This window comes from Ambystoma mexicanum, chromosome 3p, assembly GCF_040938575.1.
Source record: "Ambystoma mexicanum isolate Mex_15411 chromosome 3p, UKY_AmexF1_1, whole genome shotgun sequence".
NCBI classification, from domain to species: Eukaryota; Metazoa; Chordata; class Amphibia; order Caudata; family Ambystomatidae; genus Ambystoma; species Ambystoma mexicanum.
In genome coordinates this window covers 187,613,363-187,638,783 of record NC_090925.1, presented here as the reverse complement: position 1 = coordinate 187,638,783, position 25,421 = coordinate 187,613,363, and the positions used below count along the sequence as shown (strand labels likewise).

General features: G+C 47.2%; 1 protein-coding gene across 1 annotated transcript in view; it reads right to left on the bottom strand.

Moving 5' to 3' along the window:
• Positions 1–25,421, bottom strand: part of LOC138580226 (centrosome-associated protein CEP250-like) — a 1,782,457-nt gene that overhangs the window by 1,752,161 nt on the left and 4,875 nt on the right. The window contains exon 2 of the mRNA XM_069650593.1: positions 20,302–20,436. Coding sequence (XP_069506694.1) covers positions 20,302–20,412 — 111 coding nt within the window. The 5' untranslated portion in view covers positions 20,413–20,436. The remainder of the gene's footprint in view (positions 1–20,301; positions 20,437–25,421) is intronic.

Here is a 25,421-nt window from a genome sequence, read left to right as displayed (position 1 = left end):
GGTCGATACATGGCGATAGGAGAGAATACTCACACTATTAAGCCCCTCACAGAGTCTACACTAGGCTGGATTATTTATTAATCGCACGGGAATGCATTTGGGGAGTTTGTGGAGGCGGAATATCAGGCTTGGGTCCTGTCAGACCAAGCGCCCCTGGCGGCAGGTTAGAGGGTGGTGCCCCCTAGAGCGCCCGTACTTACGTGGAGATTGAGAAGCGAGGCACTACAAGAAAATGAGTTTGTAGAGCACATTAGGAAGACCACAGCTGAGTTTGTGGAAACTAATGAAGGCAGCGTGAAACGGGTGGGTACGTTTTGGGAAGCATATAAAGTGGTGATCAGAGGCGAGAGGATAGCCACAGCAGGGGGAATACAGAAAGTCATCATTAATGACCTCAATGACACAGAAGGAAAGTTGCTGGATGTGGAGCGGCAGGGAGGAGTAAAACGGGACCAACTGGAGGGGGGGGGGGGAATTAGACTGCGGCAAATCTGTATGAAGGGCAGAGTGGAGCAGTGCGCGGTTGCCTCATTGGATGCCATCAAGGCATTTGATTCCGTTCATTGGGACTGGTTATACGCCACCATGGTGAGGATGGGAGTGTGGCCAAAGTATATGAAGTGGGTTCGATTGATTTATACCAAGCTGATGGCCAGGGTTAGGATGGGCTTCACGTTTTCTGCTCTATGGGAACTGCAGAAAGGGACGAGTCAGGGGTGCCCGTTGTCACAAATGCTGTACATACTGGCTGCAGAAACCATTGCAGCGCTCCTGAGACAGGCACAGAGATAGATGGGGTGCGGCATATAGTGTCAATGTATGCAGACGATAGGTTACTGTATCTCAGGGTCCCAGAGGTACATCTACCATGTGTTTGAGGTGCTGGACAATTTAGGTAAGCTGATGGGGATCCAAATAAACAAGAGCATGTCTTGCCTATTCCCGTTGGCAGAGACGGTGACACAGAGGTGGACCTGCAATCCCACCCTTAATGTGGACTGAGCATGTCTTGCCTATTCCCGTTGGCAGAGACGGTGACACAGAGGTGGACCTGCCAATCCCACCCTTAATGTGGACTAAGGACTCCTTTAAATACATGAGACTGAATATATACCACGCTCCTCAGACAGAGCATGAAGCTAACAAAGTCAGTGCCAAGGAGGGCTTAAAAAATAAATAAATAAACAAACAAAATTAAAAATCAATAGAGTTCTGGGGTAGACTACCTCTGTCGATGGTAGGCAGGGCATCACTATTAAAAATGGTGGCATTGCCGAGGCAAATGCACTGCTTTTGAAATGTCCCATACAATATCCCTAGTAAGTTCTTCACAGAACTAGACAAAGCATGCAGAGGCTTCCTCTGGCAGGGGGGGGCAGGGAGAGGGGGGGGCGAGGCATAGAGTGGCATTGAATGTTTTATAAAGGCCATATGCACAGGGGGGACTGAAAATCCTGAACTTTGAACTATACTTTCTGGCATGCCAGCTGCAGTATGTGGTACACTGGATGGCTGATGACCCTACTGGTGACACATTTCTCTTACAACCTGCATTACAAAGACTTTCTCAGGGACTTGATTTGGATTTCCCCGAATGAGCAGGGTAGTCACCCTCACCTAGTCAAGCTGGGGATACAGATATGGCAGAGGGATATGTAGATTCATGGGTATGGGAGACCCGGTATCGCCACAGACCCCTCTGGCAGCGGTGGTGTCGGGAATGCATGGACAAAGGAAGAGAGTGAGAACGCACTGGGAGACATGTGGAATAGCGACGGTAGGAGGTTTGAGGAATGAGGAGGGATGGCTGAATTTTGCAGGGCTGAGGGAAACCACAAGCATACATGAATGCCAATTCCTGCTACACAGGGCTATATTATATGTAATAAAAGACAGGTGGCCAGCCATAACAGAGGAGTCTTTTGGATGAGAAGATATGGAAACGCTCAAACATCTCTGCTGGGGGGCACGCTATTTCCAGAATATATTAAGTACTGATCGACAGCACCTCGTGCGCGCAACTGAAACGTAAGGGAAGATGGGAGGAAGACTTGGGGAGAAGGTTTGAAGACAATGAGTGGGAAAAGATTGCCCTATACCACAAAAAAGTGTCTAGCAACTGCAGGCTACAGCTAACACAATTGTATATCACACAAAGGGGATACCTTACACCTGCAGCTATAGCGAAACTCAAAGGAGCCCAGAGTCAGGTGTGTCCTAGAAGCAAAGAAGAGAATGCAGGATTGATTCACATGTTTTGGGGTTGTCAAGCGATTCAGGTATTCTGGGGGAGAGTGGCGAGTAAAGTGCCTCATGGAGGCATCACTTCAACCCCCTGAAGCCTGCATGTTGGGCCTGTTTAAGAGGAATGCTAAACAGAAAAACATAGCAAAGATGAAGGACCTCATTTACATACTAGCCAAACGTAGCATAGATTAGCATTGAGGTGGAAAGCCGCCACAGAGCCCAACATTGATAGATGGTGGGAGGACCCGAGGAAGTGGTCAACGGCAGGAACGCGGGTGTGGGAGAAAGCGTTGGGGGAACAAAAACAAGAATTTGAAACAGACTTTCTCCAATGGATTGCATCGATTGAGATTCATCAACATGAAACAGTGTCGCCCAAGGCACACAAGATGAGGTTGGGGATAGTGTGGTCGAATGAATAAAGGTTACGGAAAGACAAGGCTAGGAGGGGGGCGAGGGAAGAGATGTGGGGAGTTAAAGGGGAACAGTATGAAGTAATTGTGAATCATATGATTACATAACTGTTTGGTTATTGTTGGTTGTGGTTATGAAAAAACGAAAAAACTTTAAAAACAACAAAAAACTGAAATGACTAGTCTCTGCAAAAACCTGGTTTGAGACTTTTTCTTTTTTTTTTTTTTAAATAAAAGACTGACCCGTCTCCAGGGCAGTGCAAGTCTCCACTTATTTGTTAATTTCCTTGGCAAAGGCTTCTCCTAATAGAAGACCCTCTGCTGCTGCTTCTCCAGCTTCGTAGGAAGCTAAATCTCCCACCTTACTGTCAATTCGGACGAGTAAACCCCATCTCCTTACCAATGAAAGGGTGCCATTAGCATTCCCAAAAGGCATACTGCTCATTGTGCCCAGCTGCCTAAAGCCGCTGCGTCCACCAGTTCACCGGTGTCTTTTGCTTGCTCTGCCAGATCCATGATTTTGGCAATAGGGCCCGAAATGTCATGCAGTTTCTCTTGGCAGCTCCTCCAAGCTCTATCCATGCCCTTGCAGATGTCTTTAGACAATTTGGTGACAAAGATTAACATTTTAGGGTCTAATTCTGGCACTTCCCCCCCCCCCCCCTAAGTCTGGGGGTGGGCATTCGGATCCCATCCTCTGCCTCATTTCCTTCTCCAGCAGCTTTCTTAATCTCTGGGACATATATAGTGCCACTCTGAGCAAAGGTTGCCAATCCGTACATTGGGGTGCCTTATGCGGTCGGGCTCGAACAGATCAGCAATGTCTAATTCTAGTTCCTGAGTGTTACTCTCTTTCCTCGCCCTTTTCCTACTCTGAACGGGTTCTGCTGGGACGTCTTGTACAGCAGCTTTGATGTTGTGTGCATCGTCGTCCGAAGACATGTCAGTGTCTCACATATTGTACTCCCCTGGGGAGGGGGGCCGGAGGCTCGGCATAGCTGATCTCTGTAGGAAGGCATCTCTGAGCTTCCGAAATGCATCAGCAGCCCCTGGGGCGTTGATATGATTCCATGTGAAAAGACCTCCTTTTAAAGGTCTCAAGAGAAGAAAAACGATTTACATTGACCGTTTCTTTTGATCGGAAAAACTGGCATTGTAAAGGTTGTTTTCTCTTCACACCTTTAAAAGCGTTTTTTTATTTTTTTTAAATATTCCGGGGGTTTCACCCTCCGAGTCCCCCATTGTAACTCCCCTCCCCCCACCACCACCACCACCCTCAGCGTTTGGCCGCCAGAACCCCCCCCCCCCCCCCCATCTTCTCAGCCCCCAGCCCACCAATTCCCCAGACCAAAACACATACATACACACACACACACACACACACACCCACACACCCACACACTTACCCGTTGTCCTGGTCCTGCGCTACCAGGTCCCGACCTGCCTGTCGGCCCCTGCGCATACTCGTGTGCAGCAGGGGCACGACTGTTTGATTTAGAAAGACTGCTTTGTGAGGTCACGGAGAAATCTTTCTAAATCAGTCTTTTAGTGAAAAGATCTTTTCACTTAGGACCGTTAATGTTGCCCAACTGACCCAGGGGAGCAGAAGAGGCCAGGGTCGGACTGGGGCATCCAATTGTGTGGGTGCCAATGATAAAGTGGCCCATAGTTGCAAATGGCAATTAGTTCCTTTTGTAGCAGACTCTTTGAATAGTACCCAAGGGTGAGTGTTTTGATAAAATGTAATGCAAATTGTGCTTTTTAAAGAATATTTATTCAGCAACATTGGTCAAAACTACTAGCCACATAGTGAAGTAATTGAAACTGGCCCACATTGGCCAGAAAAGTGGGCCACTTTGATAAAAACAAAAACAAAAAAACGTTCCCACACTAGCATTTCGCGTTTATGGTTCGGGATTGCCCTATTGCGTTATAGGCCAGTCCGAGCCTGGAAGAGGCTTTGCTCTTCCGGGTCTTGTTACTCTCCTGTTTTTTTTTTGTTTGTTTTTTACAAACTTCATTTTTGGAATTTCAACAACAGCAGAAAATTATAAAAATGTATTTGTATTTTGTATTTGTTTTATATAGCGCCTTAATCATCCAAGGCAATTTACAGTGAACAAAATATACATTAAACATGGAACAGTAGAAGCTATAACGGTAAACATGAATCAAACCAGAAAATCAGCATGTAGAACAATTTACATATGAGAAAGAAGAGGAGAGGAGGGCGGGGTGGAGAAAGAAGGGGGAGAGAGTAGTGAGTAAGCTGAATAGTAGGAAGAAGGGAGATTTAGAATAGAAGGGGAAGATAAAGAACAAAGGGAAGGGTAGAATAAAGAGGGAAAGAAGGGTAAGAAGGGGAAGAGGATCGGGGAGGGGAATGAAAAAGAAGAGATTTCAATGAGGAGCGGAAGGAAGAATAGGAAGGGGAGGAACGGATAGAGAAAGGTAGGGAGTTCCAGTGTAAGGGGGCAAGGAGCTGAAAGGAGCGGAAACAAGAAGAGATCGGCAGAATGAAGGGAGCGAGAGGGGGTGTAAAATGAGAGAAGAGAGGAGAGGTAAGGAGGAGCAAGATCATGAAGAGATTTAAAGACCAAACAAAGGAAGTGATATTTAAGTTGGGAATGGAAACGAAGCCAGAAATGTGCAACATGGTGTCCGATTGTCTCTTATACACCCCCCCCCCCCGCCTACCCCGTAAAATCCCTGGGTAGTTTTTTTTTGCAAGCAGTATATTTATGTTACATCTTGTAGTTAGCGTCAGAGAAAAGAAAATACCAAACACAGAAAAAAACAAGGGCAGAAATGTCCAGTCGCTTATCAGTTCAACGTTGTTAGTAGATAGTGGATGTAGGGCCCCCAGACGTCTGGAGGCTGCGCATGGAGGGGTAGATTTCTGATGAAAGCTGTCTCCATGATGTGGCAGTACATCACATCTTGGAGCCACAGTCATGCTGTGGGTGGGCAACCTTTACCCAATGTTATAGCCACTCTCCTTTGGGCTAGCACCAGCAGTTGCCCAGCCAATCTCTTTACAGTAGGTTGTAGGTCTTTAGTGCACCCCAATAGTGCTGTAACCGGACTCAGCTCTAGTTGTTCTCCAATGATTCGCGAAATTGTGTCCCTTCCGTCCAGCACTGGCTAACTGCCAGGCACTCCCAGGCGAGGTGGAGAAAGCCTGCTGGGGCGCCACCACACCTCTCGCATGTCTCTGATATGGACGGGCGTTGTCTGTAGAGCCTGGCTGGCGTATGGTACACTTGGTGGACAAAGTTAAAATGAATCAATGTGTACCTGGAGTTGAGGCAGACCCTCTGAGTTCACCATAGAATGTATGCCCAGTCCTCTTCTGCAAGAGAGCTCCCAAGTGCTACCTCCCACCTCTCCTTCGGGACTGCCAGCCTACTAGCCGTGCTCGTTAGCAAGTCTTTGTAGATTCTAGATATCAGCCTGCCCTTGCCTTGTGTCTGGATCACCCCACGTAGGAGTCGCCATGTTGGTGGTTGCGTTGGGAATGATGGGAAGAGGGATTTAAGTGTATGCCGAAAGTCAGAAATATATGAACATGTCGAGGGCCGAGTCTGCTCCCCGGTCCCCTGCCTGTTGAGTCGTGAGAAACACTCCGTCTATGAACAAATCGCCTAGGGTTGCTATGGAACAAGTTACTTACCTGTAACTGTTGTTCTCCAGCATGGGTCTGGCAAGGATTCACATGCTCATGAATATTCCCCGCTGTCAGGCTGGGAATCCTCGGTAAAGAAAAAATCAGTTTCAGTTTCGTTTCTGAACTGTCTTTCTCTTAATAACCAATCACTCGTCTCTGGGTCATACTGCCCCCAGCCAATGACTGCCCTCTACCTAAGCCATCTTCAGATTTGGTAGCACGTAAAGTGGCAGTAGGGCCAAGAGAAGAGCCGCAGAGGGGTAGGAGGAAGGGTTTGCATTTGAATCCATGCCAGACCCATGCTGGAGAACAACAGTTACAGGTAAGTAACTTGTTCCTTCTCCAGCATGGGGTCTGGCATGGTTTCACATGCTCATGAATACAAGAATAGATAGCAGTACACACATGCACAACCACGGGAGGTGGCAAGGCTCAACATTAAGCTTTTACATCAACTCCACATTAAGCATCTCTTACCCCCTCACCAGGCCCACCTTCAGGCGAACAGGTTGTGCAGCACTGCCGGCCAACTCTGGACTCCTCCCTGGAACCCCGGTCGATGCAGTAGAATCTCGTGAAGGTGTGCGTCGACCTCCACGTAGCAGCCCTGCAGATGTCCAGAAAGGGCACACCAGACAAGAATGCTGTGGTAGCAGCGATCGCTCTGGTTGAATGGGCTCTCAGACGGCCGGGTAACGGTCGGTTTGCCAACCGGTGACAGTGCATGATGCAGCCGGAGAGCCATCTGGAAATGGAAGCCTAGGAGAGGGCCTTCCCTTGGTTCACAGGTCCAAATTTCACAAACAGCTGTGATGTCTTCCGAAAACTCTTTGTGCGGTCCACGTAGAACTCTTCCGCTGACATGTCCAGAAGGTCCGGGAACCAGATCTGCCTCGGCCACGCCGGTGCGACGAGGATCATCCTGCACCGGGACCGTCTGAGTTGATTTGTGAGTCGCAGCAGCAACGGCAACGGTGGGAACAGGCCATCCCATGGGAATGAGAAGGCATCGCCCATGCTCCCCGGCTGGGGAAACCTGCTGGCAAACCTCCGGCACTTGGTGTTCGTCGCCGTCGCGAATAGGTTGATCTGGGTATTGCCCCATCATTGGAAAAGTAGATCCACTTGATCCCGATGCAGTTCCCACTCGTGGCACGAGCGCGGCTCCCTGCTGAGCGAGTCAGCGATTGTGTTCTTTATTCCGGTCAGATGGAAGGGTACCAGAAACATCCCTTGAGCGACGGCCCAGTGCCACAAATCCTGGGCTTCCTTGGATAGGGCTGGGAATCTGGTGCCTCCCTGCTTCCGGATGTAGAACCTTGTGGTGGTGTTGTCGGGGAAGATCCTTACCACCTTGTCCTTAAGGGATGGAAGGAACGACCTGAGGGCCCAGAACACGGCTCAGAGCTCCAGGATATTTATGTGTAGTGACCTCTCCTCCGGGAGCCAAAGGCCTCTTGCGGGGAGATCTCTGGTGTGCACTCCCCATCCCTCCAGGGAGGCGTCCGTCGTCACCGTCTCCTGATGCGCCGGGGTCTGGAAGTCCATACCCGCCGCCAGATGCGCGTAGGTGCCCCACCACCGGATCGCTTGGCGGAAGGTCTCGTTGAGCGAGATCCCGTCTTCGAAGCTGCCCGCCGCCTGCAACCAACGGGCGTCGAGGATTTCTTGCAGTGGACGCATCTGCAGCCTGCACTGGCGCACGAGGTAGATGCACGAGGACATCATGCCGAGCAGGGACTAGATGGACCTCACCCTGGCCACGTCCATGGTCGACAGCCATTGCACCTTGCCCAGGATGGCCTTCGTCCTTTCCTCCGACGGAGAAGCCAATCGCGCCACTGTGTCGAGCCCGACTCCCAGGAACAAGGCGACTTTTGACGGCACCAAGTGGGATTTCGCGAAGTTGATCGAGAATCCCAGATCCGTGAGTAGTTGGACAGTCCTCGCTGTGTGCACGACGGCGAGTTCTCTTGTCTTTGCTCGGATGAGCCAATCGTCCAGATAGGGGTAGACGTGGATCCCCTGCAGGCGCAGCCGCGCCGCCACTGGTGCTAGGCAGTTGGTGAATAGCCTGGGCGCCGACTTCAATCCGAAAGGAAGGGCCTTGAACTGATAGTGTCGCCCTTGGACTACGAATCGCAGGAACTTTCGATGTCCTTTTAGAATGGGAATGTGAAAGTAGGCATCCTCCAAGTCCAGCGACGATAGGAAGTCGCCTTCCTCCAGCTGTCCCAGCACGTGCTGGAGGGTGACCATCCGGAACTTCTGGGACTTGATGTACTTGTTCAGACGACGAAGGTCCAGGATGGACCGCCAGCCGCCGGTCTTCTTTCTTACGAGGAAGTATCGCGAGTACACTCCGGAGCCCCGGAGCCTCTTTGGGACAAGCTCAATGGCTCCTTTCTTCAGCATCGCCCTTACTTCCAGCAGCAGTGGAGGGACGTGGTTTTCCTTCCTGGCCACGGGTGGAATGCAGGGACACTTCCTTAGAAACTCGAGAGTGTGCCCGCGGGCCAGGGCATCCAGCACCCATCGGTCGGTGGAGATGGACTCGCACACGCCTCCTTGGTGACGACAGCGAGATCCTCTTGACTTGCTGCGTCCTCTGTAGGCCTCGTTGCGACGAGGAGCGGGCCGCCTGATATCTTCTCTATCTTCAGGGACCTAGAGACCCCTACGACCCCACCTCAGAACATCACCAAAGACAAGACCTGGTGCAACGGAATACAAGCGGCCCTGTTCGACAAACTGAACAACCTCCAAACAAAAATCAAAATGACCCGACACACCCTGGCTAACTCTTCCCCCCCCCCAAAACACCACAAACATTAGGAACAGCCACCACGTTCTCCTTCAAAGAAATCTAGGCACATGAGATCATCAGTATCATGAAATCCATCAAACCCTCCAACTGCAAAGGGGACATCTACCCTGCAGTGATTATTAAGGACTGTGCCAGCACCCTCGCCCCATTCCTGACAGCCTTCGTTAATGTATCCTTCTCCACAGGAAGGTTCCCTCCTGCCTCAAAGCAGCCTGGGTCCACCCTATGCTTAAATAAATAAATAAATAATAAAAAAAACACACCTCACTGGACCCCATGTCAGCTAACAACTGCAGGCCCATAACCACTGTCCCATTCCTGCTGAAAGTTCTAGACAAAGCAGCTTATTTACAAGTGCAACAATTTCATCGAGGAGAACAAACTTCTAGTGCTGCATCAATCTGGGTTCAGCCCGGGGCATGGTACTGAAACAGCCCTACTCGACCTTAAGAATCAAATGGGTGATGCAAGAGACTCCGATAAACCTGCTCTACTCCTACTCGACATCTCTGCAGCATTTGATCTCGTTGATCACACTCTCCTCTGCCACCACCCGACGTCAACAGCCAACTTCTCACCCAATGCCACCGCCTGGATCACATCCTTCTTACAAGGAAGGACCATGCAAGTCTTCTCCGACCTAGCCTCCGCCTCACCTACCGTCATCCTATGCGGCGTGCCACCAGGGTCCTGCATCTCAGCCACCCTCTACAATATTTTTACATAACCAGTCTTCCACATCTTGGTCTCATTAGGTATCTGCTACAATAACTACGTGGACGAGACTCAAGTCCTCCTTCCACTAATAGGTGACTACGATTCGAATTCCAGAGCCCACAATGCCATCTATACCACCATACAGGCCTGGATGGCTGTGAACGGACTGTGCCTGAACAGTGAGAAGAATGAGCTTCTCCCGATAGGGTCCACTGAAACCCTTAAGAATATCAATACTCAATTCAGCTACTTCACCATTGATAACATCTCAGTGAAAACCCTTGGAGTATATCTGGACACAAACCTATCCATGACTAGGCAAGTCAATGCCATAGCCTCTGCCGCGGCATACACATCAAGCTTTTAAACTCAGGTAGACCTTTCTTATTGAAGGACAACTGCATTACCATAGCAAGAGCTATAACAGGTTCAAGACTAATGCCCTCTTCCTGGGTGCATCAGCAAAAAACATGGAGAAGCTGCAGGTTATCCAAAACCGCGCTCTTTGTGCAGCCATTGGCATCCCCAAAAGGGAACACTTAACTGACGCCATAAAACAGGCACATTGACTTCCAACTAAGAACGCGTCCTCTTCAAAACCCTTGCCCTAACCCATAATGTGTCCACCAAACTGCCCCATCCCCCACTACCAGTCCCAAAGAATACACTTGTCGGCATCCACAAAACGATCAGAACTCCTTACTCGAACATGCTCACAATGCCCCAAATCAAGCGAGTCAGAGCAAGAGCCACCAGTTTCCCCTACCTAGCAGCCCTGCAATGGAATGCCTTTCTACCACCCCTACGAGCTGAAAACTCACACATGGCCTTCCGCAAAGCAGTCAAACCGTTACTCTTCATCTAATTATCACCATATACTACATCTATGCAATGCTGTTACCATCTCCTGCCTGCAATATATATTGCTTGCCTATAATGTATGTATCCAACCTGTATTTATATGCCTCATGTAACTAAGGTCCTCACAAGTAACAGCGCTTCGATGCTCAAGGGCTGTTTTGCACTCTATACAAATGTAATAAATAAATGGCTGACGCTGGAGGGTATGTTCTGGAGACATGGTTTAAGGCTACCAAATAGCCTACCACCTGTGGCTTCAATTAGTTATGAACTAGGACTCCAATCCATGGAGTCTGTAGTCCTTTCAGTCTCACTCCCTCTATAGGAAAACTATGATGGTGGACCACCTGCCGCCTCTAGATATCACTGATGCTTTCAAAATGGCAAAAGATCTGCGCAATTTGGCTCGCTGCCATTGGGGCCACTTTGGAGCTTTTGATAAATAATCCTGACAAAGTAAAGAAGAAACTCAAAGAGTATTGGATACAAACACAAGAACTAAGATCCAAACATAAATTGTCTATCCAGCATATCTCGGGAAGCCAAAGCATCAACTCCCTGCCATCTTATCTGCAGAAATTCCCCTCCAGACATTATCGTGATTTCTTTTTGAGGTTTCGCCCAACATTCAACCGACAGGAGAAGTGCTACAAAAATGGCAAGTGTCGAGAAAGGTCATCGCCCCATGCCAGTATTGTCTAGATAGAGATGCCATTGAATCACTATTCCACGCAACGGTTGAATGTAAGGTCTTTGAGATTTAAGAACCAAATATCTTGCCACTCATTAATGAGACTAAGTCATTATCTAGACAAATGTGGTGGGAGATGCTGGTGATCAGAAATAAAATACCAATGATCCTAGCATCAATGACATTTTTGGAAGAAGCTCTGTGGAGTCTCGGAAAAGACATTCCTGGCTAATGGCTAAAAGTACCGCTTGAGGGCGTGTACTTATCCTGCTTTAATAATTGGTTTCAAAAGCGCGGCCACCCTTTTGAAATGAGATGATATTGAGTTTTCACTGCTCACAATCTTTTTCTTTTTTTAGCCCAAAGATGTATGGATACATGACATAAGATGTATCGTGTGTAATCTCTTGTTGAAAGGTTTGTTAGAACCAATCAATTAATCAACAAAAGAATTGCACACTAATCCCATGGGCATCAAGGCACATCTTAATAGCATAAAACATAGGAGGTTACAAGTGAGAGTTACAGAAAAGGCATGAGGTTACTTGTGCAAGACAGGTTATTGACGGTCAAAGCATTACGCGAAGAGCCACGTTCTCAAAGGTTTACAGAAAACCCAGTACGACTGTTCCGCTCTCAGTGACAGAGGTAATGAGTTTCGTAGTTTAAATGTGATGATTGGGAAGCTCGATGTGTCCACTCTTGATAGATAACATTTAGGGAAGATGAGCCTGTTGGTATAGGCAGTTCTGGTTGTTCTTGTGGACAAGGCTCTTGTGAATTTATGAGGGTGGGGTGTCATGGAGAGGCACCTGTGGGTGATTGTCAAAGTTTGAAAAATAATAATTTCTTGTATCCGAAGCCAGTGAGCCTCTCTTCTGGCACGGGTGATATGGTACCGTTTTGGGATGTTTATTGCCGACCGGAGAGCATTATTTTGGTTCGCTTGTAGATTGAGAATGATACTATTGGTGGAACCAGCGAATACTGCATTGCAATAATCCAGTATTGCACCTATGATGGTGCGGGCGAAGGTGGGGCGGCTGTCCTCAGACAGGAAGGGCCTGGAGACATTGATGAGTTTGATAGTGTACACTGCCGAGGAGGAGATAGAATTAACTTGGCGAGTGAGGGAGGTGTCGAGGAAGACTCCCAAGGTTTTTACTGACTGTGAGACGGGGATTTTAATACTGGTGTGCAGTCATAACCTCGAATTAATAAAGTCGAATTACAATAATGTCGAAATAAAACATTTCAAAAACCAAACAAAATCGAATTTCTTATTTTTTTTATTTATATGGGTTTTTTGGGTTCCGCGAGTAAAAAGAAAAAGGGGTAAAACAAAAATAAAAAAAAATAAAGGGGGGGGTTGGGGAAATCCCCCCATTTGGAATAAAAAACATAAAAAAAAGAAATTCGATTTTTTTTTTTTAGACTTTATGACTTTCGACTTTATTGATTTCGATGTAATGACTATAAACCGTTAATACCGTTGATAGCGAAGGATGAGTGGAGCTTGCTGAGGTTGTTGGTGACCGAGCAGCCCAACGATTAGCAGCACAGTTTTGTCATTGTTGAGACAGAGGAAGCTAGTAGTCATACAGGATTGAAGGGTCACATAGATATAGTTGAGTTTTTCTGAGTCAAGTTGGTATTAGAATCTGGGTATTGTCAGCATAATTGGCATAGGAGATACAAGGTCAAATAGGGGCTTGGTAAAGATGTTGTGAAGTGTGGGGGAGACACAAACAGGTGCAGGGGGGCATTGGCATTGTCAGCAAATACTCTGATTGACCTGTCTTTTAGAAAGGAGCAACCCAACTGGCGGCCTCTGGTTAAAAGTTAGCCACGGAGGTCAGGTGATGGCAGAGTAGTTTCTGGTCGACAAGGTCAAAAGCTGCTGAGAGATCCAGTAAAAACAGGAGGGCAGCTTTCCTGGAGTCTTTGATTTTATCAAGCTGTTTTTTTTAAGTCCAGTGAGGCTGATTCTGTCCTGTGTCCAGGGCAGAACCCTGATTGAAGGATTCTTAGTATGCAATGTGATTCCAAGAAGTGCTGAATTTGGATGTTACCTGCTCTATCCAAGATCTTCAATAGGAAGAGGACAGTAGTGATAGGTCGGTAGTTTGTGGGGGTAGTGGGGTCCAGGGAGGGTTTCTTTAGCAGAGGAAGTACCCAGACTTCCTCCAGACTAGTGGGGACCTGGCAGGATGCAAAAGATGCATTGATAAAAGGTGCTGATGAAAGGGACTAGTGCTTCCGCGCAGTCCTTGATAATGGTTGCAGGGCAGGCATCGCCCTTTAAGGAGGGAGGGGACTTCGTCCTCAGTGATCGTGTTAAATCAGAATAGAGGGATGAAGTGGATAGTATTGGCTTGCTTTTGTAAGATTGTATTGTGTACCAAGGCGATTTTGTCCTGGAGAGCATTTTGGACCTTAGTGCACCAAGTCTCATCTGCTGGGGTTTCATGTTCTCTGAGAATAGTGAAAATCTTGCTAGTGTTCAATTTCGCGTTAGTGATTCTGGATGTTTTATGTTGCTGATTTTGCTTGGAGGATGGCCGTATTATAGGTTTTGACCACAGTGGTGAACGTGGCTTTGAGTAGAGTGGAGGGGGACTTTCTACAATTAACAGACACATCACGTTTCATCGATCTGAGTGCCAGGTGGACAGGCGCGAACCAAAAATCGAGATGTGTGGTGGGTTTAGCTTTGCGAGGTGGTAGCAGTGCAATGGTGTCCACTGCTTGCATCATCGTGTTGGCATATAAATTAGTGAGCATGTCAAGGTTGATGAGGTGGGCTGGTTGTAGCTTGTCAAGCAATGGTAGGATGCAGTCTTTTGCAAGATTCCATGAGCTACGTGCAATGGTGGGCAGCAGCGGTAAGGAGCTGCAGGTAGGTAGGCTGTAAAGGGTGATGGTAAAGGATATGATATGGCAGACAGACCAAGGGCAAGGCTGGTGAGAGAGGATGGATGTATGGCAGTGTAGTGTAGTTCTCCAATCTAGTGTGCGTCCTTTTTGGTGGGTAGAGGCAACCTTGCTTCAGACCGCTTCATGAGCTAGAATTCTGTGTGAGCTTTCCCCTGCTACAAAAATGCACAAGGTTATTTCTTACTATAAAAGGTCCATCGTTACATTAAGAAGTCTTATCTATGGACTGCAACCACTCGCTCAACACCAAATCAAAGACTGAGGAAGAGGGCAAGAATGCTGCATACATCGGCAATCACAAATGTGTTTATCAAATGTCTCGAAGTAAATACTTGGTCCACAGTACATAGATATGACCTGAATTCTCCATGAAACTGGATTCAGGATTGCCTCCTCTGTGATCCATTTATTTATCGCAGTTCATATGACATGACTGACAATTTACCATCTATGTCTAGCAAGCTTGTTCATCTGTTAAAAGGTGTAACACATTTGTGGGACTTTTTTGTATGGTGGAAGGATGATGCAACTTGGATTCAGGGAATGAACCACTTGAGCAGGAAGATGGTGTTCAATAATTGGACGCACCACTCTGGAGCATGGGGGAAAAATAGGTTTAGGACCATATTCGGTCCACAGGCTTTTCCTTTGGATTAATGATCAACTGCATGCACAAATAGGGATCAGTCACGGAGGTGGGCCCTTAGGCTCAAATCTTTCTTTGCTGCATTCCCTCATTGCTGGGGTACAACATTACCATTTTGATTATTCATGGTTACTTTATTCACGCTAGGCAGATTCAATGTCTTCTTGTTAAATATTTCAGTGAAACAATTGATCCAATCAGATTCAGATATATTGGGTTCAGTATGATCTTATGCAAAGGGAGAGAATCCTACTATGGAACACTATTGCCCAAGGGTTATAGATGCAGAGTGTTATGGTCTTCCTTACAACATTTATCTTCTGTTCAAGGTGAAGGCCCACAACACCCATTTGATGTAGACCAATGTCAAGTACGATTAGCAAAGAGACTTTTGTCAATGTTTGCTTCATATGTATTCATGACTTGATATTGGCGATAAGGAAAAAAATTTGGAAAACTGTTGGTAGGGACTTAAAAAAAATAAATTAAAAAAAGTTGACAAAAAAAAAACTGAAAACATGTCACACAGATGAACCTTATATCAAGACTTCTCAATATATTGTATACTCCACTCGTTTTGTATTTTCATAATGGTGGGTTCTTTGAAAATAAAATTTAAACGATTAATTAAATGTTAATGGTAAGGCAAGCTGAGATAAAGCAATTTGCCCAAGATCACATGATTGCCGATAAATGAGGTATAAGAGATTTGAATCAAGGTTCCTCAAGGAAGGCATGGTATCAACAGTAAGACAGACACAAGTGACCACAGTTCAAGGGTGTTTATTTAACTTCAAAAAGGTATCACAAAAAGGGATGGAAAAACAACCATCTAATTCTAAATCTATGGACGGGAGCAAGCTATGACCATTAATAATAATAACAGTCCTAGTGGTGTCTTGTCAAAATAAAAGGGCCTACACCAATAAACCTATTGCCAATCCTTACCTCTAAATACAAATAGGGTGATGAACAATTGTTTCTTTCTGTAACACTGTTTAAGAAAATGTTATATGTCAGAATGTTCAGGCCGTTGGCCTCCCTTGCCGACGTTTTCGGCATGGGGCAAGGCAGTACACCCGAGCTTAGCACAGTCTCTTACTTCTCTAGCACAAGGATACAGTTCAAATCATTAGCATCAAGGCCTTCCATGCCCAAGTCTTTTTGCCTTTCAAAGTTTCGTATTGCAGAGGGCCTGATGCAACAAACAATACATTATTTTCCTATTAGGTTTTCACAAGTACTCAATTTCTCAGGAAATTCACTTTTCACCTTGGAAATCCCCTCTGCTGGGCTCAGATCCACTTTAAAAACAATGTTCATGGGATTGCTACTGATCCAACTTTTTAGGTGTTTCACTGTTTACCCCAGATCCCCCTCAGCTGGGCTCATATCCTCTTTAACACACTGTTCAATTAGTCTCCCTCTGCCGAGCTCGGACCAACTTCATCTATTTTGTCATCAACTTTCTTTACGCTATTAACATTGAAGACTTTCGAATGTGCACAGGATTTTGCTTGATCCGTTGCAGGACCACTTCGATTTCACAATTCCTTTTCACTCTTTCGCTACCTTTCAGTTGGATACCTTACAGAGACTTTCGAATGAGCGCACACGTGGTGCCGGTCCACTTTGAACTTTGAAGCCAAAATACGATACCTTAGACAATCACTCATCAGTTGTTCTGTTTTGGTCGCGTCGATTACCACATAAGCTTCATACATGATTCGCTTCAGCTTTCACTATACAATGTTGCTGATTGCAACCTTAGCTTCAACACAGATTGGTTTGGTATCAGTCTCCCTAACTCACTGGTTGTGCCGACCTCACTGGCGCCGCTTTGTTGTAGGAGCCAAGGACAGTACCACAGCAGCAAGCGATTCTCCCCGCCTTGACTATCGGCATAGGAGAGCCCGCATACATTCGACACACAATGCAGGATTCTTCAGCCTTGATTCCTGGCCTTACTTTCATGAGCCTTCGTGTCACGCTTACCTTGGCCTCTGCGGGAACGATGGAGTCCTCTGGCTCTTGTCTCACTTCCTACTGGCCCACTACTGCTGGAAGGACTATCTGCCAAGAAAGGTAACGTTTTAGAGGAGAGGTGAATAGCCCAAACCCCACCCCTCTTCCCAGTCCCTTATAGACCAGAAGTTTAGTTCCCACTTAACTAGGGTATGACTCACCTTTCAGTTTAACTTGGTGAGCTCTCCATCCTGCTCTTGCAGGGGCGCCGTGTCTGGGGCCCGGAGGGCGTATTTGGAAATGGCCGCTAATAACGTCTAATGTTCAGGTGTGTATTTAGTTCAGATAAAGTCCGGGTCCAGTTGCCTCACTGATCGGTTTTCGTGTGTCAAGGGTAAGTTCAGGAACCCAGTTCACTCACTGGATTCGGAGTTGGCCTAGCAGGTAAGTTCTGATACCAGGTAAGTTCAATATCCCAGTTGCCTCACTGGGTTACTTGCGTTGCGTGAATGCAGTGAGCGTGCTGAGCGAAAGTTTCTGATTCTAACCTTTGTCTTCTCTTTCTCTTCCCAGGTCCGCTCTGGGAGGCACTGAGATACTGGACGAAAGAAGGAGTAGAGGCAGGACCAGAAGCAGTTCCAAATGAAGACCGTGCACCGGAGGCGAGTATGAGTATCTGTTGGCGGTCTCAGAGCGGTGCCTTAACGCGCTGCAGACAGCGAAGAAAAGTCTGGATGCAAGCCGGTTATTAATCACCTGTTCTTGCCTTTCTTTTCAGGTGCTGGTATGCTGTGGGAGCTGTGGGACGAAGGTGAGCGACTCCAGAGAAGGATCCGCTGTCAGTTCTTCTTTCAGCCTTGAAGCTGACTGTCGCAAACTCCACACGGAGATAACAGAGAAGTCCGGGTAAGCGCATGATACAGAATTCACACTAAGCGCGTGTTGGTCTCTGGGCGTGGCTTATATAGGCAACCAGGCCCAGAGACTAGACCGCACTGCCTGCTTTGAGCTGGAAACCCTTGTCCATGTTGGAGGAAGCAGGAAGTTAACTTGACTATGATTGGATGATGGGGTTTCCCTGATGACACGCTCCGGGTTCTCAAGACCTTAACCCATGCCACTCCTGCCCCTCTTCCCCAACTATCCCTATGAACCATACAGAAAGAGAGCCTGCAGGTATGCCTCAGGCCCGTAACCATGACACTTCAAGAATAGGAAACGTAACCATCTGTTGTTGAAAAGGTCAAGGGCACTTCTCTCCTTGCGATCCTTGGTCTTGTCGTCTTTCGACTTGTATTAAACTGCCATTTTGGAACTGCTGCTTCCTCGTGTGATTTGCCTTGCTCAGAGTGTGCTCTTGTGTTCCGCATTTTATCCGTGTGGGGAAGTGTGATGGAAGTCAGGTGTGTGTGTAATGGTCAGTAATTGCCTGATCCTGCCTGACCATTGTATTGGGACATGTCAGGCATACGGTTCAGGTGTTAGTCCGTTTTCTCTCACAGTGAGCTTTCTGTGAGAAAGTGTTTGTGTTGGGAAAGGGGGGGGGAGGGGTTGAGTTCCGAAGTATCCTACCTGATAAGATTAGGCAAAGTTATGACAGGGACGGGGATAAAGCGCCTCGCCATCCGGTGTCCCACTCCCAGAAAACCCCTCACCCAGGTGATCTTCCCGCACTGGTCCACCCTCAGGAACCAGATCTAAAAGCGATGGCTGCGTCCTGGCCACCTGAATGACAGATCCCCAGGGACTAGCGGATGAGACACCATCACGTTTCTCACAGTTCCCTTTCTTTAAGTGTTTGAGAAGTGCTTTCAGTGGGATATAAATGGTGTAAGGGGGAATCCCTAAAGTCTGGCCTTAAAGTTAAATGTAATTGTTTTGTTTTTATATTACACTTCATGCCGCGGTCCCGCCTAGGTACCAAACCTATGCTGCTCTGCATTGTATTGTATTGTATTGCTTCCACGCCAAGTGTCTTGCCCCTTAGCTAGCCTTACTGCCACTTAGTCCAGACATTTTCCTGCCAGATTTATGAGTGGGGTAACAGAGAAGTTAATCCAAATTTTGGGGAATTACTCAGGAGGCTTTATATAGCTCAACACTGCACGGAGGTAATGCCAATTCCAGCAGCTTGTGAAAACAAAAAAGGTACAGCAAGACCGTGGTTTGCTTATTATAACATCATTTGGTCAAGTGGGGAAGCTTAGATTTGTTGCCAGCCTCCAATTGTTTATCACTTTACAAGTCAGCAGTAAACACAGGCGTTAACACATTGGCTTTATTTCGTCTTCTTTTAGCTTTTATACAGCACTCCTTGCATGCACTTTTGCCACATAAGTGGACTGAAGCACAAACGAGATAAGGGGATTTGCATGGGATAAGAACAATTTTGAGATGGGGAAAACCAAGATTTTAACCCATGTCTCCTCCAGGTTACAAATTCTGTATATCCACCTACTTTAGATTCACACACAAATATGTCACTATAACCAAAGCAGTATCATCGAACACGGATAGCCATTGTGCAATTGTTACAAATGATAAACAGGACTACAAGCATGAGCTAAATGTCTCATTAGTTTCGACTCCTGCATTTCGATTCAGCTTCTCTTAGCACCTTGCATCCCATTTCCAGCCTGGACTGGTCTCTATATGCGCAATTCTAAAAAATGAAAGATCATTCTTTAAAGTTTGTGGTTAGAGCGTATGGTGTATTATTGGTTTTTAAATATCTTTCATTTATATTCTGAATTCTGCTACTCATATAAAGTCTTACTTGTACATCTCAATGATGATAAATAAAAAAAACACACTTGACGTGCCCAATTGAAAATTCATTTAAAATTGCCTTTTCCACCAGAATCACAGGAACCAATTGTTTTTTCAATCTACAAATACAACACTTTGTACAAGTATACAAGCCCATTGAATTGTAAGATATATGTCAATGTTTTGGGACACAAAGCTAAAGGAACTGGTGTTGCAAGGACAACGCTTTTGTGGGTCTAGCGTAGAATGGGTTACGCCTTGCTGGAGCAAATCAGGACAGAGTCAGGCTTCCCTGAAGCACATATAGAAAAGGATTAATTTCACACAGCCACCCTGCAAGAGGATCTAGCATAGGGGCGAGCAAGCTGCGACTCTACAGATTTTTTGGATTACATCTTTAATGAACCCTCACCATGGACTATGCGGGCTTGGGCAAGGGTGTTGCAGTCCAAACAATGTTGCAGATCCCAGTATAGTAGCACTATCAGATATAATGTACCTTTGGAGACACTGTGAAAGGGTCAAGCATCACTGGACACACATCAATATGGTCTTCATTACCTTCATCATGTCAGTTTGTTTGTAGATGGGACGGGGCACAACCAGACTGGCTGAACTGCCCAGAATCTTTCGTAGGAGATCTTCTTCCTGCAGAGCCAAGGGAGTAGCCATCTCCAATCAAGGAGGGGAGAAGAGCTGAAAACAGAAGCAATACAATAGGATTAGTTGAATTCCAATATCGTTGCATAATTCACTATACAAGGCTTGTAGGATCTGGATTATTTGAGTGATAGGTTTGATTTTTAAGATTGGCTTTACAAAGACCTTGGAACAGGAGGGATTCTCCCACTGGCTGCAGGAGGCTGTGAATGATATGCAACTTAAACAATCGATTTGCTGTCTGAACGGCCCAAATCTGTGTAACCTCACAGATAGCTCTTCCATCTTAAGGCTGAACATGTAAAATCTGCAATGCATGAGGAAATCCTTGGTTGATGGAAACCCGAGCCTGTACATTCTGTGCAAACTGATTTTATGGGATATGTCCCAAACACAATCCGTTTGGAATGGTGAAAAGTACAGACTTTGATTTTCTCCCAGGATCAAACCCTTACTAGTAGTCAGAGCCTCACACATTTTCGTGTGAGATTTCAAGCATAGTGGTTAGGGTCAGCAAAGCAGCTACTTACCATGTTACTCCAGAAGCGCATTACAATGGGAGCAAATGTAGGTTGACTGCTGCAGACACTGAAGTGAAGAGGCAATTGGTAGAGGCTGTTGACCCTTAAAAGGTCCAGATATTTAGTGATAAGAAATCAGGGGGCTACCAAAGAAGCATTCTTCGTGAAATAACTGCTGATTTAACACTCAGGAAAGATTTCTTTAAACTCAAATTACTTTGCTTGAAGCTACTGTAATCCTCCATTCAGGATGGGAAAAATTAAGCTAAAACCACACTACTTATGCAAACCACACTATAACGATTTATATATTATCAGGTTTATTATGCAATCGGTTAATTTTTCAAGAAATTGCTATAAAACAAAGTATTATTTAAGTTCCTGAAACTCAAACTGTATCAAATATGTATATGAAGTAAAGTGATACGATGGGTTCTCGGATGGAAGAAGTGCACTGAGCCACTTGTGGCAAGACAAGACTTAACTGGATTCACAGTTCAGTGATACAGGCGGTAAGTACACTAGGGATTACAGGTTAGTACATATACACAGGGGGACATCCACCGGCCCCCTCTCCGTTACACTTCAGGCACCAACTGACTCTCTAGGAACGTACGTTGTCACTTCACTCACACATTCCACACCAACATTCCATCAGCACTGCACGCACTCACACCAACCAAAGGGAGTAAGACACCAAACATAAAGCTGTAAGTAATGCAGTCAAGTGTTCAAATTCCAGACCGGGTATCTGTTGCCCGCCACCGTATTGTTAAGAAAGGCCCCGCCCACTAAGGGGCAGGCGGAATGACGTGCATGCTGGTGGGAGGTTGTTGAGGGAAGGCGCATTCCGCTCCAGTTACGGTTGGAACTTGAATAAAGCAAGTTCATTGATCCAACCCTCCGGTCGTGTGTGCGTTTTCTTTCTGCCCGATCCCGGGCAACACTGGCGACGAGGACCGTCCCACACACCCGCCTGAGTCCTCCTTGCAGGCAATCCGCCGGGCTCCTTGGCCTCTGCTGGCCGTCACGCCTCCTCCTGGTGATTCCGGAGATCCCGCCGCGCAGAAGCCTGGCCTAGGCAGTCCACCAGGTCTCCTCCTCCGCCTGCAGGCGCCAGCGATTCCGCTGGGCGTGCACTCCAGCACGGGCAGTCTGCCCATACTCCGCCTCCTCCTGCATGCGCCAGCGATCCCGCTTGGCACACACTGCAGCATGGGCAGTCCGCCCAGCCTCCTCCACCTCGTAACAGCGCTGGCGATCCCGCCGCGCAACGTGCAGTCACACCCCCAAGCCAGCTCCAGAGCTCCGGCAGCCCAAGCCACCCACGCAGCCCTGCTATAACAGCTGACGCACACCACAAAAGAACGGCCAGCCCCTCATGGAACGGTGAAGCATCCAGTTCCAGAAACACGTCCGCTGCTAACGTTGAGTGGATTTCAAACCCTCCTCACTTGCATGCGCTAGTCTCTCCACACCAGTAGATCAAGGAACATTGTCCTGCATTAGATAACAAGGCCCAATACGCCTGGACCCAACTGGCCCATGTGGTCCTACCCAACATACACACGGCCACGCCGCCATCTTGGGGCCCATCCACATAGGATTGTTAATTTGATACAAACACGCCCCCATGCCAGAGGTGACCCCTACTTCCTAACACTGCAAAGGCCAAATCCAACATCGCTCCAAACAGCTACGGATGCCACCACCGTTCACCACGACACTGCAAGCCACGAAAGGGCCAAGGTGGGCTGAGTGGATGGAAGACTTCCAGCACTTTGTGAGAGGGTCAGGGGATGGCGACTTTCCTCATATAAGAGACATCTTCCTGAACCTGGTGAGGTGTGGGGGGGTGGAGATAAAGACCATCGTTAAGACCATCCCGGCAGCGGAACAAAATGACTTTGCAGCATTAAAGCCCTTGACAAACTACTCATAATCAAACCAAATCGTGATTATGAAAGATACCTCTTCAACCAGTGTTCTCAGAAACCACAAGAGATGGTAGATGAATTTATAACCCGTTTAAGGGTAAAAGGAGCACACTGCCAATTTGATGCATTTTCTCTTGACGAAGCAATACGCCTTAGAGTCATAGAAGGTTGCCTATCTCCCGCACTCAAAAAACAGCTGTTGAAGAAACCACTCACCATCCCCGAAGTCAGCGAGCTCACTCGCATTTTCGAAAGAGTTGATGCTCAAGCCGCGTCCATGACCGGCACCAGCAACCCAAAACAAGATACCACTGAACTCATAGCCGCTGTCCAACCACCTCGCCAGGGAGATAAAGGTCTGTACTCATACAGACCACAAGCCCAACAAGTACCACGTCAATAGGTGCAATTCTACCAATGCGGCATGGCATTTCCACACACAGGATCCTGCCCAGCCCTATCACAAAGGTGCACGAACTGCGGAAGAGAAGGACATTTTCAATCAGTATGTAGAGAAGGGAAGCCTTTCCCCATGATAACACCCCAAGCACCTGTCAAAATAACATTCCACCCAACTCTTCCACAATACGGACCGCAAAGATACTACCAACAAAACCAACGGCGACATGTAAGAGCTGTCGATGAATATCAAGATCACGAATACCCACAAATGCCTGACTGCACAGACCGACCACAATATCTAACAGACAAATATGACAACCCCCCTGGAAGGATATGGTGAGGAAACGTACTACCATGATCCCCCAGCAACCGCGTATAACATGTATTACGACCCGCACAACCAAGACGAGTATGTCAACCTCGTGCTCGACAATGAAGAAGCCGGAGAAGCCCCAAAAATACCAATCAAAATGGAAAATGGTCTGTTTCACTTCATGGTAGACTCAGGCGCCAACGTGAACATTATGTGTGAACAAGATTACTCGAGAATCCCAAATCCACCAGTACTCGAGCCCTCACACTACAGACGATTGGACACTTCACGCGCCGTTTTCTCTTAAATGGACAAGTAGACACCACCATCCACGTCATTCGATCTCTCACCAGAGGGTGATGCCTCCTCAGTTACCACACTGCCTCTCGCCTGGGCCTGATCGAGATCCACGTGGGAGCTGGAGACACTATCACCTCCACCATGATCCGACAGGAGTCGAAGGAACAGATCAGACGATTCTCTACGGACAATCTCAAAACCTCATCACAAAAGCAGACATTGTGCAAAAATGTCCAAACTTATGCACTGGCCTGAGCAAACTCAAAGGTCCCCCAATCAAACTGCACATAGACCCCAATGTGAGACTTGTGCTACAACACCCAAGGAGAGTCGGATTTCACCTCCAGGAAGCAGTGTCACGGGAACTTGAACAACTACTCTCTGATGGCATTATCGAGCCAGCGACAGGACCAACACCATGGGTTTCCCCCCTTGTCATCGTATCCAAGGAAGGGGGCAGGTTACGCCTGTGTGTCGACATGAGGGTTGCCAACACCGCCATCCAACGCAAGAGACACCCAGGCCCACGTATCAAGTACATGATAGTACAATTAAACAATGCTTGCATGTTCTCCAAACTCGATCTAACCAGGGTTACCACCAAATGTAATTGCACCCTGACTCCAGAACAATAACGACCTTTGCAACTCAAGTTGGTTTATTCAAATACCGGAGACTAAACTTTGGCATTTACTCAGCGGCTGAAATCTTCCAGGAGGCGGTGCGACAAATCATCAGGCCAATACGAGGAGCCTTAAACTACAGCGACGACATCCTCATCTTTGGCTCGTCCAAGGAAGCTCATGACGCTGCCCTTTATGCCACCTGTGACGCCGTACAAGCCGCTGGCCTCACGCTCAACATCGAAAAATGCTGGTTCAGCAAGTCAAGGCTCAAATTTTTCAGACACATTTTTTCCAGTGACGGGATGATGTCCGACCCTGAAAAAGTAGACACCATCACGAAACTCAAAGAACCACAACAGGCTGCCGATGTCCGCTACTTCCTAGGTATGGTCGGATACTGCACTAGGTACATACCACATTACGCATCACTCACAGAACCTCTCAGAAAATTCCTACAGAAAGAAGCATCATTCGACTGGACACCAGCATGCCAACGCGCATTCAATGCCATAAAGCAAGCTCTCAAGGAAGCCCATCGCCTCGCCTACTTCAACCCGACCTGGCACACAGAGGTGATAGAGGACGCAAGTCCCGTTGGCTTAGGAGCAATTCTAGCACAGACGAGCGGAGCAGATGTCAACCCCAGGCATGTGGTAGCATACGCAAGCAGAGCACTGTCCACCCCAGAAACAGCTTACTCTCAGGCCGAAAAAGAAAGCCTAGCTGCAGTCTCGGCATGTGAACACTTTCACAACTTTTTAATCGGAAAAATAAGTACCCTGATAACAGATCACCAGGCGTTGTCATTGTTAAGACGGATTTCTGAACTCTGTCCTGGCGGCGCAGAAGTTCAGAAGGCCAACCTAATTACTTGGAACAGGGTAACCTCTGGACAAGCCAGACCAATCAGGGTAGCGATCGC